Source organism: Lepisosteus oculatus, chromosome 9, assembly GCF_040954835.1.
Source record: "Lepisosteus oculatus isolate fLepOcu1 chromosome 9, fLepOcu1.hap2, whole genome shotgun sequence".
Lineage (NCBI taxonomy): Eukaryota > Metazoa > Chordata > Actinopteri > Semionotiformes > Lepisosteidae > Lepisosteus > Lepisosteus oculatus.
Window position 1 is genome coordinate 29,141,526 of NC_090704.1, and position 14,588 is coordinate 29,156,113.

Sequence of the window (14,588 nt, forward strand, 5' to 3'; positions counted from 1 at the left end):
CTACCTTAACATTACCCTTGAAACGGTCCTCTCTTTTCTTGTGTAGGGCACTCATTTCTAAAAAATGATAAGGAATAATTTAAGGTTACTGGTGTGCAATTTTATTTTTGCCAGTGTGGTGAACTGAACATTCATTGCAGATCCGTCCATAGGCATTCTGAAAGGCAGTTTGACGATGAATAGATTGGATTCAGTGCCATAAACTGCAGCAATCTGGAGCACTGAACCTGGCAAACTAATTTCCTCAACTTAGCACTGATGTCCATGCAGCCATCTACTGACCCTAAACCATTTGTGCCTAGTTTTAGGTGGAGAGTATTTAAGATTTTCTTTTACAGTGTACGGTCCTATCTGAGCGAGGAATGTTTTTTTCTGGCCCTCAGCTGCTCTGCTAAATACAGGCTTCATGAATTATGAACGGCACTTAAAGTAAAGCTGTGCAGGCATGACCTATGCTCTTCGGATAAAATTGAAACACAAAGTTTTATCAAACAGTACCCCAGGTATGAATCGGGTATGAACTAACTTATTACTGCAAGAGAAACTGTCTTATTTCTGGCATTCGTTTTTATCTATTCAATACTACAATGCTGACAGAGGCAAGGAGGACAAATCCTTTACGCTGTGCACCAAAATGCTGTTTGCATCTCTACAAAAGTGTGACATTTGCCTTGCCTGCCCCAAAAAAATCAGAAGCTTCTGATAGGATGTTTTAATAATGGTCTTCAGAGGTTTGTAGAGACAGACTGCTTCCTGTAACCATCTTTGAGCTTTCAGATTTGGTTGGATCACTAATAATCACGTAGAATATACAGAAATATTTTTTCCGACATGTCAGAGCATTACAGAAATACAAAGATGCTGTGAAGTTTTGCTTGAAGTCTGGCACAGCAATAGCGGAAACTGCCCTGCTCCTTGAAGACTTCCTTATGAATTCCAGGCAAAGGACTTTATTGGATAAACACTTTAGGGGCCCTGGATTTATGGACTTTCATTTATTCAAAACCAACAAGTTGTTGGCCACATAAGGCTAGCCAGTATAAAAAAGTTCAGCATAAACTATGCAGTGCTTGAGACAATTACTGCTTTTACAGGGTACAAAACCTGTGAAGGGCTTCAGTCTTTATGCTTGCAGTCCTCCAATCATCCACAGCTAAAGACATCTGAAAGGCCTTAAAGTGGTTTATTAAATTTTTTAAGCCAACTAGATCAGAGGATCCCAAACTCTGATCCTACGAGTCTGGAATAAAACACGAGTTGGATGTTTTTTTTAATCTCATCCTTTTAGATGCACTTTTTTACATATCAAGAACAGGATTTGCTCTTGCTCATGTCTTGTTTTGTTTTTTCTTAAGCACTCTGGAACTCCTAGATCGGAAGGGGACTAGATAGGAATACATTTGTATCAGAAATCTCCCACAGCTGTTATGAAGGCATTAACTGGTCCACTTAAGTCTCATTTGGATTGAGTATAATTATTCTCACAGTTCAAGAGCTATTTGTAAGTACAAAAACATAACAAAAACCCTGGATTCCGGAGCCAAGTAGTCAAGCTGAATCAAAACCTGAATAAGCCCAGGACTGGAGCTGTACACCACAGGTGTTGACAGTCATTTAAACTTTTTAACAACCTTGACTCCTTAGTTCTGGGTACCAGCATAGAAAAATCATTTACAGTCAAGCGTGAATTGAATAGAATGACAAAGCCATTTCCAAGGCCCATACAGCTAAAGACTGGAATGTGATGCAACAGTCCTTTGGAAACAAAAACATTGTATACCTTCCAGGTGACTACTGACACTGCCGGTATCACACTATCTGTAGTATCTCAATATTAAGGTCTTTTGTTAATTATATTGAAACTTTATGTTATAATTTAAAGGATACCAAGGCTGTTATTTCTTTAAGTGTAGCAGCATCATAAAATTGTTTTACCTTTTGTTCAATATTTAACCTTAACAAAGCTCAACATGAATCTGGGGTATTTAAACTTAATGCAATACGCTTTCATTAAAAATAACTCTTCTGCTACATTTTGCTATTTATGCCTTTTTCAATTGCTTTTTTCATGCAGCCTTAAGTGAACTTATTACTCTGCTAGAGGAATCCCCATATAACACTGTCAAAATAGTTTCAAAAAGTTGATACATATATAGTTAATATATAGAGAAAGAAATCAAGTATATATACACACAGAAAAAGATGTGGGGCAAATTATAGAGGGTAATCCATTTTCACTAATCCTTCGTACTTCAGATTTTGTGGTGGTGTTTTTAGAGGAAGCAGTGAGACAATGGTGCTTCACAACAGAGGTGTCAGAAAAGAAAAGGGTCATGACATGAGCCAATTATTTACGCACTGAAGATCAGTTCAGAGACGGCACTGAAAGTTAATTCTTTTTAAAAAAAAACGACATACACTTCTCTCTTTTCTAACTGACTGAAATCCGACCCAGCATAACGAGCCACCACCTACAGAAAAAAAAATGAATTAAAAATAACAGAGTCTACAAATATGCGAGCAGAGTGAGCTTTCAACTAGAGAGACATGCTGTTTCATCCAACATCTCATTCCAATCAATAACTGCCAACGACCAGCAAAACACTATCCTGCAGTGACCTACCACAGTTATACCGGAATTGAGAATAATTTAAAGCAGCCAAGCACTCAGCCACTCTAAGGCTACCGAGGGTCCTTATACCAAATAACTTAGCATTTAGGACATAGGTGGGGAAAAGCATGCCTTTAGCCATTCTTGAAGAGTTAAACATCAAAAGCGCCACATTCCTCTGACCTTACCCTTCCTACTGTAGAGCCACAGCATACAATGTCGGAACATAGCAATGGGAGATGGCATAGAGGTGAATGGCCACTTAACGACAAGGTGGCAGTGAGGTGGATGATAGGATGAGGATGGCTTGACAAGAGGGAGGTGGAGATGAAAGACCTGGGAAACGGTCCTGGGTGCATCGCTTCGCTGCTGCCAGTCCCGCGGGGCAGGGGCAGCAGACTGGGGCAGGTGGGCGAGGGGGCTGTCCTGTCGCCACAGAAGGTCCTGTACCACACTGAAGGTGGAAGAAGCTTGGAGCGGCACGACTCGTGTACGTTTGTCCACAGACACGCAGGCGCCCCCCAAAGAGAGACCAACCAGAAAACAGCCCCGTCCGCAGCTTGCAGTTATTCTCTCCTATGCGTTTCCTTAGTCGCTGAAAGATGCGATATTAGGATTTCCCTCTAGAGCAGGGAATTTACAATGCTGGGAGTGCACAGCGCTGCATATGTTCGGAGCTGACACAATAATCCTTCTTTTAAAAAAAACGCCGAGCGAGGGAAAAGGAGAGAGACAGACTGAGAGCTCACGTGAACGGCAGGCAGACTGAAGACGAGCCTGACCGACGGGCGCGGACGGTCTGACTGTCAAGCGATGGGGAGGAGGCGAGCGCGCAGCTCACCTTGAAAATGGAACGTCTTCTGGTCCACGGTGATGGTGAAAGTGCTGTCGTCCTCGTCGTCAATACCAATCACAGCTCCCTGGGAAACAAAAGAGAGGGCCAGTCAGGCTGAAGGAGACGTCACCGGCTCTCTCTCTCTGGCTCATGCACGCACACACAAGCCAGGGGAGGAGAAGTGAGGGGGGGTGTCTAGGCAGAGAGAGAGGGAGGCGTTTGCACACAAACCAGCAGCTGAAAAAAAAAATACCGCAGGGCCATATAACTAGGAAGTCCAGACTCTGTTTTTTTTTTTTAAACATCACATTTTTACATTGTTAAAATGATTAGTGTAGTATGCATTTTTCATGGCTGGAAGAACAATTCAGTATCCTTTACATATTCTTAATGTAGCTAAATTAGTCTCTCAAACAGAATGGACAACATTACTGTGCACACAGAGGGAAATGATAAGCAAGAAACACTGGCAGTCACTAAGAATCCATAAAAATGCACTTCTGCACAAGTAGGTGCCTCTTAATTTTCAGGAATTTACTTCATTGCAATTTACCTCCCTCACACACATACAATAAGCGAGTACTCTGTCCCCACCCTAAAAAAGGCGGAAGAACCTTCCCATACTGCTTAGTAGCTTCCTAATATGAGCTGCCAATGAATACAGATAAACATCTAATTCTGTAAACTTTTAAAACAATGCTATACATACACACTTGATTGTGTAAAATATAATCTTATATAAGACAGTCTGTAGAATTAAAAAGTCTCCTTTCTGAACAGATTTAACCAACTGCTAGGGAAGGTAAATTAGATAGTAAACAGATCTGAAAAGTGGATACACTAGAACACTTTCAAAAGGAACAGGTTGAGTGAAACCCATACATATGAAGTGATAGTCATTTCAAATGACTCCATTTAAATAGAGAACTAGGTTCAATTAAAAAAAACAAAACCAGCCACAACAGAAAACATAAATCTCACACTGCCCTGAAGTTCAATATCACAGTACATCCTTTTTTATTTTGAGTCACAACTACTGCAATCAAATTTCATCTTTTTTTTCCAGGTTGGCTGAATGACTGCTCCTCAGTTTGATTACCATCATTCAGGAACAACCTGTGCTGAAGTAAACCATGCGTCAGCAACAAAGCAGAGAATCTGCTCCCATCTGGCTTCTGGACGTGTGGCATTACACTGACCATGACTGGAATGACAAGCGCACTGAGTATCTGACTGCACTTTTCACAGCAACACAGATTTCAGAACTTCAAGAACATCAAAAGAACGAGGTTACAGGCATCATGGCTTAAGGAGAAGGAAAAACTTTAAAAACAAAGCTATGGTGAAGAAATACTTTATGCTTTACATGATATAGTATATCTTGCCTAAAAATACTGTGAATCAGGTTCAATCCAGTAATCCTTGTCAATGAAAACCCTAAAGCGAGTCTGTTAAAATGTTTCTGTAAAACAATCTCAGAAACACACAGTAGAACATATGTAGCTTCTTCTGGTGGAGTTCTGCGTTTTTGCTATAGGTTTTATGATTGAAAACGTGAAATGACTTCTGCCAGCTCTATAAACATTTAATAAAAATGGTTGAAACACAAGAAGAGATTCACCTCCACCAGCATGCTTGGTAATTAGTAGCTTATTGATCCATAGATCGCACCCAGCTCTTTTTTGAAAAAGGTTGACTATCAGCTTCAACAACATATCTGCGAAGCTTGTTCCATACTCTTAGCTAGCCAATTAGTCAAAGAAGCCAGAGTATCAGCTACAGGGAACATGGCTAGAGAGCTTGTTCCATACTCTTTTGTGGCAAGTTCCTCCAGTTTTTTATATTTAAACATACTTCTACCTAGTTTGCATGTGTCCTCTGGTCTGTACTTCACAGTTACTATGAAGTCTGTTAGACTGGCTTTGTCAATGCTTGTGAGGATTTTGAAAAGTTGTAAATCTCACATCACAAAGGTCTGACATTCTGTCATCACAAAGAATACTGTCCTGCCAAGAAAGTAACACCCACTTGCCATCAGTAAATATTTCATTACTGCGGGTGACAAGGAGATAAGAGTACCATATGGTGCTATATTTTGGAACACAACATATTGGAGTTCTGCTTTCAAATGTAACAGTTTGTCTGATGAAGTGAACTGAATGTGGAAAAAAGTGAATGTGTCAAAGCTGATGGTGAAATCTGCAGGGTACAGCCCTCTCTGTGCTATGTGATTTGGCAGATCCTTTGAGGATTTTTGTGTACCGGGATGATTTAAAAGGTAAGGTTTTCACTCCAACATTTTATAATATGAAATAATTTAAGAATACAAGTAGAGTTTTAAAAGAGAAAATGCCATTCAACTCATCGTATGACCTATTTGGTTACTAAAAGACAAAGGATCACAGGATCTAATTCTTCAAAAGAAGCCAAAGTACCAGTATCGGCTTGTTACATACTCCTACATCCCTTCGGGTAAAGAAGTGCCTGTTTTCCATTTTAAATGAATTTTCTAGAAGAGGTCCATAGTGTTAACTTTGGGAATTTTCAATATTTGATCCATGTACTTCTGCAGTCTTCTCTATTTAAGACCTAATCCTAGGACTGTGTCCACTTTCTCTCCTTTGGACTGATTCAAGAGCAGCAATATTCAAAACTCCTTGATTTAAAATGATATTTTAACTATATTTCTTCACATTTGTAATCAGTAAATGCCTCTCACCCTAGCATATATAAATAATGCAAAAGATGTGTTGACATACGCAGCTAAGATTTTTAATAAGTAGCTGGTTCAAGCTCGGCATTTCCCAATTTGTATTTTACACGGTTTTAAAATTTCTTCATCTGCTTCTACAGAGTTTGTTAATCCTCCTTTTTAGCATTGTCAGCAATAGGTTATTAACCAGAATTGAGATTATAGCTATGTATCAAGAAGAGCACTGCAGTACTATAAGTACACTGCCAAAGGGAGCCTCATTCCTTACCTGTACTCTCTGGTTTATATCCATTAACCAGGTCTCAATCCAAGCATTTGCACTGAATGCTTACTGTCTGCAAAAGCCTTCTGAAAATCTAAATATACCATATTGCATGCTACGAGGGTGCCCATTACTGCTGTTGCTTCTTCCGAGTTGTTTTAATGGCCTATGAATAGCATCTCCCTGCCTTAAGTACAAATGGCAGAATACCATTAGGCCCTGGAGATTTGTTGATCTGAAGTGCTTCCAACACCTGTAACTCTTCTATCAGCCATTTCTCTCGCCCCTCTTGAACTTTTCCATTATTATCCCTCATACATTTTACTTCATTCTTTGTGTTTCTTTTTCCCCCACTGTCGTAGTACTGAACAACTTCTTTATTATTAATCTAGCCTCCACTGGAATATTCCTTTCAATTGGTCCCTTGGCCTCTCCGATATTCTTTTGTACCTGCCTTTACAAGTCATTATGTTCCTTTCAGTCCATCCCTTCGTTTCTTCCCCATCGGATTGATTCAACCATTTGGATCACTGTGTTCTACCACTCAGGGTAAACCCATTTGTGCTTCAGGAAGGTCTTTAACCTTTTGCCACCTATTTCCCACCAATTCCCATTCAACTTCTCTTAGGCTCTGTCCCATTCCTTCAGTCTGCTTTTCTGAAATCGTGGACTTTGCCTGCAGTCTTTCGAAATATACGTCAAATTCATATTGAGCTCCCATCCTAAGGGAGGAAAACCAAGTTAATTTCATTACACAGTGTTCAATTAGGATATCTGAATGTGGTGGTCTGTATCACACCCCTAACACTGTATCTATTGAATGTTTTTAGAAGTCTAACCAACATTCCTCTATGTTATGTTACTGTGCCTGAAAACCCTTTTCTAAATGTCATGCTGCACTTCCTTGTCTTCCAGCTTTGCTTTGTCCACAAATAATGTATTTATCAGCATGTGTTGAGCTAGCCATGCTTCCCTGACCCCAGTTGCAATCATGCTTGCCAACGCAGACGTTTCCATCTCATGCATTTTGTTGCTCATATTCTTGTTGTTTATCCTGTATGAGCACATCATTAACTTGTCCATTGATATTTTATTTTTTCCTGTCTGTTTTGGGGGTTACTTCTCATGTAGGCTGCTGCAGGATTTTATAAGGGCTCTCTTCCCCTCCATTCTATGTTTAATGGTTTTGAATTTGTCTGTGGATCATTACGCCAAAACAACAGGTGTCCTCCTCATTTAGATGTAAAAGACTCAACAGTTACCATTTTACATCTAAATCGCTCTTTCATTTTTAAATCCCTCAGCAGATATTGTTTTCAAAGTAACACTCAGGTTGTAGCATACCTCAGTTACACATTATGGAGTAGTACACAGCAGTACTTATTAAATGCTTAAGAGATGATGAGAAATTTAAATAAGATCAAATTTAAATAAGATCAAATTTAAATAGATAAAACCTATCTTTTACGGCTATACTTTAGCGGGACTTAGATTTTGTAAATTTCCAAAATATTCATTCATGTCACTTTAAGCCAACCAATCTATACGAAACCTGCCATAAATTAATAAATTAATCTAATGGCATATGCGGACTGTTTGAGATGAGCATATAGGGACTCACAACAGACATAAGCGATACACAAAAAATGTACGGTTTTCAGATATCCATTAATGTGTAAACACCACCCCCTACTGTCACAATTCTGAAACTTCTTGAACCATATCATGGGGTTACCGAATACAGATCAGCTGATAAATTTAGAAGTCCGAGGAAACTTTTCTTATTGATGGGAGCTAAACCTTAAGTGCTAAATGTGAAAAGTCCTCAACTATTACAATGAGTGGTAAAAACCACAAGTGATTTTCATGACCAGTTATGATAAAAAGATTTCTTTATAATTACCCGTGTTACATCTTAATTTACCCGTTTTGGAATGCTTTTAATCTAATTTTTCAAGTAACTCATAACAATTCGTACAAATTTGAATAACTATTTTAGATGCCGTTTTGCTAGTATACCAGGTGTAGCTGTTTTGAGGATCCAATTTGTAGCCCTACAGACTCATTTCTTGTTTTCCTCCTCAAAAGCTTACCGTTTAGATAAAGAGCAGCTAGAAGCAAACATGAGGCTTGTCTGTAAGGGTGGTGCAAGTTTAAAGTGGAAACTGCCCAAAAACACATTCTTGATGGGACTCAATTCACCCTTTAGGCCAAAAGTGGTTCTGTGTTCTATCTTTCTGCCACATTGTAGAAATGGGTATAATCTGAAGGAGTTAAATAAAGTCTGTTTCTCATAACCTGTATGTCTGCCAAGATTGATGTCAGTGTAACACTGACACTGATGCATTTCCTCTCATACAATGTTGAGAAACCTGACTTTGTGGCTGAAACACATTGCCAAATTAGCCACTTTAACACGGAGAAGTGCTTGGACACGTCACTAGCCGACAGTGACCAGGGGTCCCCTTCAGGTGACGCACGATTGGCTGAGCATCAAGGTGGGATTGGCAGGATTCGCTGACCAGGGCTCTCTTGGCTCTCAGCAGCACAGCGCCCCCTGCTGCCCCCAGGGTGCTTAAAGACACATGGTGCTGTCGGTGAGGGACATGATCCTCCTCCAATCAGCGCTGGACCTCCGATATGGGACTCTGCTGCCTGTGTCATGTTAAGAGACGAGTGGCTCAAAGGTGGGCAGATTGGAGAAGTCCGCCTACACTTTCCACATGCTCCCCCCGTGTGTGGTCTCAGGGTTTGCCGAGTCGTGAAAAAGAAAAACAAAACTGGCAATACCAAATGTGGCGGGCTTAAAAGTAATTTCAATTAAAAATGAAAAACACTGAAAAGTGTTCAGAACCCAGAAACAAAGTCTAAAAGGGGTGAATGCAATTGCAATTCATATGACTAGAGCTTACTGGCAAGTGGTGGGAGAGTACAGAGACCCAAAAAGGTGTGCTTCTGGGAAAGGGTGGAATCACTTCTGAAATGATGCAAGACCTCTAAAACGGTTAGACATAAGAAGAGTTTAAGGCTTATCCCTGCCCTGGTGAGAGATGAAGAAAACTCACCCGCAGTCGCACACATCCTCTTCTGGAACCACGCATCATCTTGTCCTTTGACTGCAAAAATGAAGAAAAGACTATTAACAGCTTTAAAAGAGCTACCATTTTTTTCTGCACCATTCTGTGGGATTGGAAGCAGAACTTGGCGTTTCAACACAGTGCCGGTTCCTTGTTTGGCATCCTACCCTACACTTCTCCATTACAACACACTAACGCATGCACCGCATTGCTTTTACTGCCGCAGAGAAATAACTTCACAGAACCCAGACAAAAAGCAGCCTTAAAACATGGTTCACTAAACTATATGGGACTCGCAGGCAGATCAATCAGGACAGGTGCTCACTGGTGACTGCATTCCTGGCCCATGTCATTAAAGGTGAATGACCAAAATTGCATATGTGGGACAAAACAAGCAGAGCGCAGCTTAGGGTAGGGCTGGGGTCAGTCAGTCAGCGTTCTCTCTAGTATGGTCCGGGAAACAAGGATTCTTTGGACTTTTTGCACACCTGCAGGATTGCAGCGATGTCAGGGAGAGACTGCACTACCTCTCCCGCCAGGGGCTGTCAGATGCATCACGGCTGCACCAGAAGAGCATGACCATGGTCACTTATCTCCATGGAGGGCACAGAAGGTTCTGCTCGAGAGATGAGTCCTGCACAGTTCACAAGTGAGGCAACCGGTGTTAACACACTGGCTGCTGTGCAGAACATAAATGTGTCACAAACAGAATGATGGACAGCTAGCTGGCCTATTCAAAAGTGACGGACATATGACCTATGAAATGTGAACCACATACAAACTAAACTACGGGGAGTATAACATAACATCACTTTATTAGCCCTATACAATTGCTTGCATTAGGAATTCGTCTTTTCGCATACCCCAGCTTGCTCTCCATGAGACACAGACACGCAGACAGGGAGAGAAGATTGGGGTCAGAGCGCAGGGTCGGCCATTGTACAGCGCCCCTGGAACAGTTGGGGTTAAGGGCCTTGCTCAGGGGCCCAACGGAGTAGGATTCCTCTGCCGGCTGCGGGATTTGAACCGGCAACCTTCCAGCCACAGGCGCAGATCCTTAGCCACAGAGCCACTGCTCCGCTCAGTGATGTTATGTTATGATGTTAAGTGTTGTTATGAGTATATTCCCATGGACAATAACATCTGTTCAGCTTCCTGGACCCTGCTCTTCCCCTTATGCCAGCTGTCCTAGGCACACACTGTGGGAGCACCGACTGTGTTCTTCTTGACTGCATTTAGATGTGCATCACAGTGCACAGTCTTCACAACATGGCTGTTTGAATTCAGCATATAACTTCAAGTACCTTGTGCACAAATGGAACAAAGTGGGACATCCTGATGGGGGAAAAATAAAAAAGCACTCAGTCTTATCACAGGCCTCTCAAAACATGCCCAATGTCTTTCTATAATGGATCTAAATATAGCTGCTTTAAAAATAAAAAACTCCTGATCACTGATATGCCTTTAATGGCAGTCAAGCAGTGGTCAAGTAGACAGTAACAAGTTGTTAAAAGATTTTAATAGAGACTGGAATGTTAGCCTGGAGTAAAACATTTCCCTCTGCTATTTTATAACTAAGTGAAAAGTCTTTGTTATCTGTCCCAAAAATGCTATGTCCCTTCCTTCCTTGCTTTCAATGGCAGCTAGAAACTGGAACAGGACCTACAGTATATAACTCCAGCATGTTCTGAAAAGGCCTCTCATTTCATCAGTGAAATACTCGATGACACAAAACCATTTGGATAAACGGTTATACAGTTATCTTACAGACATCAATTAACCATGTGCAAATGGATGTTCACAGATGAAATCCATTAAGATTCCAAGTGGAAATATTACACTTCACCTATTATCTGGACTGATCGTAGGAGTCAGGTAAAAGTTTCAGTATATACTGTTTCCATATTTGCAGTTGCCACATTGTTTGTGATGATAATCACTACACTTCTGGGATTGTTTGATCTTGATCTTATAAGTCTTATGACAAACCATAAACAGATGGTTTGTTGGTATCATGTGCCTGGTGAAAACCGAACACAGAGTTACTTAGCACTAATTATAACTCAGGTTCCTCCAGGGAACCCACAAGTGTAGCTTGAACCGCCATGTTGTTATAGGAAATGAGCTGAGAATGTTTTCACTTTTTTGAAATTTACTCACTTGGATCCTGCATTAAATATTATCTAATATAGAAGTATTCAGAATAACCGTCTGTAAAAAATAAAAAAGGTTCAACTGTCTTATGAAATGATCTTTTCTTTTAACTTGAAAAAAAAAACTTTCCATTTATCTCACCACTCAAAGATGAAATCACCACCTGTTAATGAATTTCTGCTTCTGCTTGAAAGGACGGAACAAAGCACATCTTGGAAATGCTCCCTATTCACAATGTTTCACATTTCAGACCCCTCAGGAGACCCAGGCTGTCTCAAGACAAGTGATTGAGACAAGAGACTGTGGAACTCTGGAAAGAGACCAGAGTCATTCAGCACCAGATCCGACTTTCGATGTCTGGACTATGGACTCAAACTGAGCTGCAAACAAACAGTTTTTCTGTTTGAAGTAGACTGTATGTAACGCTTACTATATACCGAGTGTGTTTCCTGGTTGATAAGGATTAAATATATCACTAAGTACACACTCAAGCCTAGGGGCTCATCAGTTGTGAGCATATCCTGGTTTCTGAGTGGAAAGCAGACTAGGAATCCACTGCAGGGTTAGGCTGGCTTATTAGATGCTTCATGTTAAGTAATGTTATAACAGGTAGCCATCAGCTCACTGTTCTTCTCACCTACAGCTCTGAAATGAAGGGTGAGAGGAAGCCAGCATGTTATGGATGACAAGTTGAAGCTGCTTGGCACATCCCTCACGGACAGCACCTCACACCTGTAGGTCCCAGGGAGGCCACGGGGGGTCTCCATGTCTGCTGAGAAACCCCTGGCCGACACTGCTCTCGGCTGCACTCAGCCAACTGAGCAGGCTTGAACCTGCCATCTCTGAACTGTGGAGCTCAACCTGACCCAGGTAAGCACCTCCAGCAGCCGGGCTACTCACGGGGCCCCAGGACTTTGAGTTTTATAAAATAAGCATCTCACCCAGGATCTTTCACCTCATCTTCTTCCTAGATATATGACGTATCTTTAAGAAGATTCCACAGTCTAAAACATAAGGTATATCAAGACAAGCTCAGGATGGAATCAGACAATTGCATAGGTCTTTACAGATCCTATTCTTCTGTGTGCTTTCTAGAAGAAAAATACAAAAACGTGTAAAGGAAAGAACATTGTTAATATCTACAGTTGGCATCACTTAATTAACTCTTACTGCACAACATGGCTTTTTCAGTTGGCTCAGTCTCCCAACCCAATTCCTCTTTTTGCATACAGGAGGTCACAAGAGTGAGCAGCAAGCATTGTGAAAATAGAAGTTGTAAAACAGTTCACTCTCTGAAGGCAAGAGCTCATTAATATTTAGACCTAGAATTCAGAGCGACTGCAAGTACTCATAAGGCCACCATAGCCCTGGAGGACACTCCTTGTCTGGCACTTCTATTATACATGAACAGATGAATACCTGTGATTGATCATGCTCATTTTACAGAAATGTAAAACAACAGGAATGGGTATCTTCTGCCAACACTCTGGAAATGTATATTTTTATTCTAGTATTTAGAAAACTATTTCAAAGCATCTTATTAAATGAATTTTTTAGAAGTCAGGAGCACCAGTTCTGGATTGACTTCTGACATTAAAAGGAAGGGTTTTTTACAGATGCCCTGTACCCAAACTCCCGGCCCTGGTTCTGATTTTTTCTGCAGGAGATACAGGGCTTGGTGAACTTGCCTCACACACACTGCTGGTCCAACACAGATGAAACTTTGCATAACCACAAAGACTGCTCATCCATAATATTTATTTGACGGTTCACAAGGTTCCCTTCCTGACTAAAGATTAAACAAAGCTCTATGAGGTTGACAGTAACATTCTGATTACACAGCATTTCCAAATTTCACAAGTTGCAAACTTATGCACTAAATGTACCGACAGAAAAACAGACGTGATATATTCAGGTGGGGAGCTGCGTCAGCATGCATAGGCTGCAAAGGAACAAGTAATAGGTTTATTCCATGCTGAAAAGAGAAGAAAGAAAACACAACGTTTCGGCTGTGGAGCCTTCTTCAGGTGTCCTAGAATTCATAGAGCCTTCTTCAGGTGTCCTGAAGAAGGCTCCACGGCCGAAACGTTGCATTTTCTTTCTTCTCTTTTCAGCATGGAATAAACCTATTACTTGTTCATGTGATATATTCTGCTATCAACTGCACAGTACTCTCTTTTTTTTTTAACATACAAAGTAGATAAAGCATTGTGATTCTATACCAAAACATTTTTTGCACCACAATAAAAGATCACGTATTATCCTACATGCAAGAAAATTCCACACCTTTAATTCAGAATTGTTTGTGTTCATAAAGTGCTTTTCATCCCAAAGGATTCAAAGCACTTCAAATATACCACTTCATTCACTAATCAACCACCTGGGTGATATGAGCTAGGCAACCTGCTCTGTGGTGTGGTTCTTGGTGATACTGCATATCAAGCAGAGATGTAAATGAAGTATTTCACCATCTAGAGCAAGAGGAAGATTTCCAAGCTCTATCAGCAGTAGTATATCTCACTTCTTATGTACTTGTCAGAGCTGTCTTTCACATGATGTGTGTTTTTTGCTTGAGTTTTATATATCTACTCCTGGTGTTCTTGATAGCATTCACTCATTAGTAGTATCTATTATGTTTACAACTTAAAGTGCAGTGCAATGTTGTTTTAATAGAGACATGTTGGTTTGAACACACTGATCCACCTTTGTTCTGATTGCACTTAAAAGTTTTACTTTGGACTATAAACAGCTCTGTTCATTTTTCAGTACTCTCCAAAAGTTTTAAAGCAGGAGCTCAGATATAAGGTGAGACCAGTATTGAATTTTACAGTCAGTGACAATGACAGAGGATTGTGCATCAACAGATTCTAAAAACTCCAGCAGTCATTCAACATACAATCATCGTGATAGTATCCAGGTTCATGATATTGGGAGGG

At 40.6% G+C, this 14,588-nt stretch overlaps 1 protein-coding gene across 2 annotated transcripts in view; it reads right to left on the minus strand.

Moving 5' to 3' along the window:
- The window catches only part of osbpl9 (oxysterol binding protein-like 9), a 66,653-nt gene that overhangs the window by 50,993 nt on the left and 1,072 nt on the right, over positions 1-14,588 (minus strand). For both annotated transcript variants that reach the window (XM_006635049.3, XM_006635048.3), the window contains exons 2-3: positions 9,487-9,537; positions 3,453-3,531 (exon numbers count right to left, since the gene is read on the minus strand). In XM_006635049.3, coding sequence (XP_006635112.1) covers positions 3,453-3,531; positions 9,487-9,537 — 130 coding nt within the window. The remainder of the gene's footprint in view (positions 1-3,452; positions 3,532-9,486; positions 9,538-14,588) is intronic.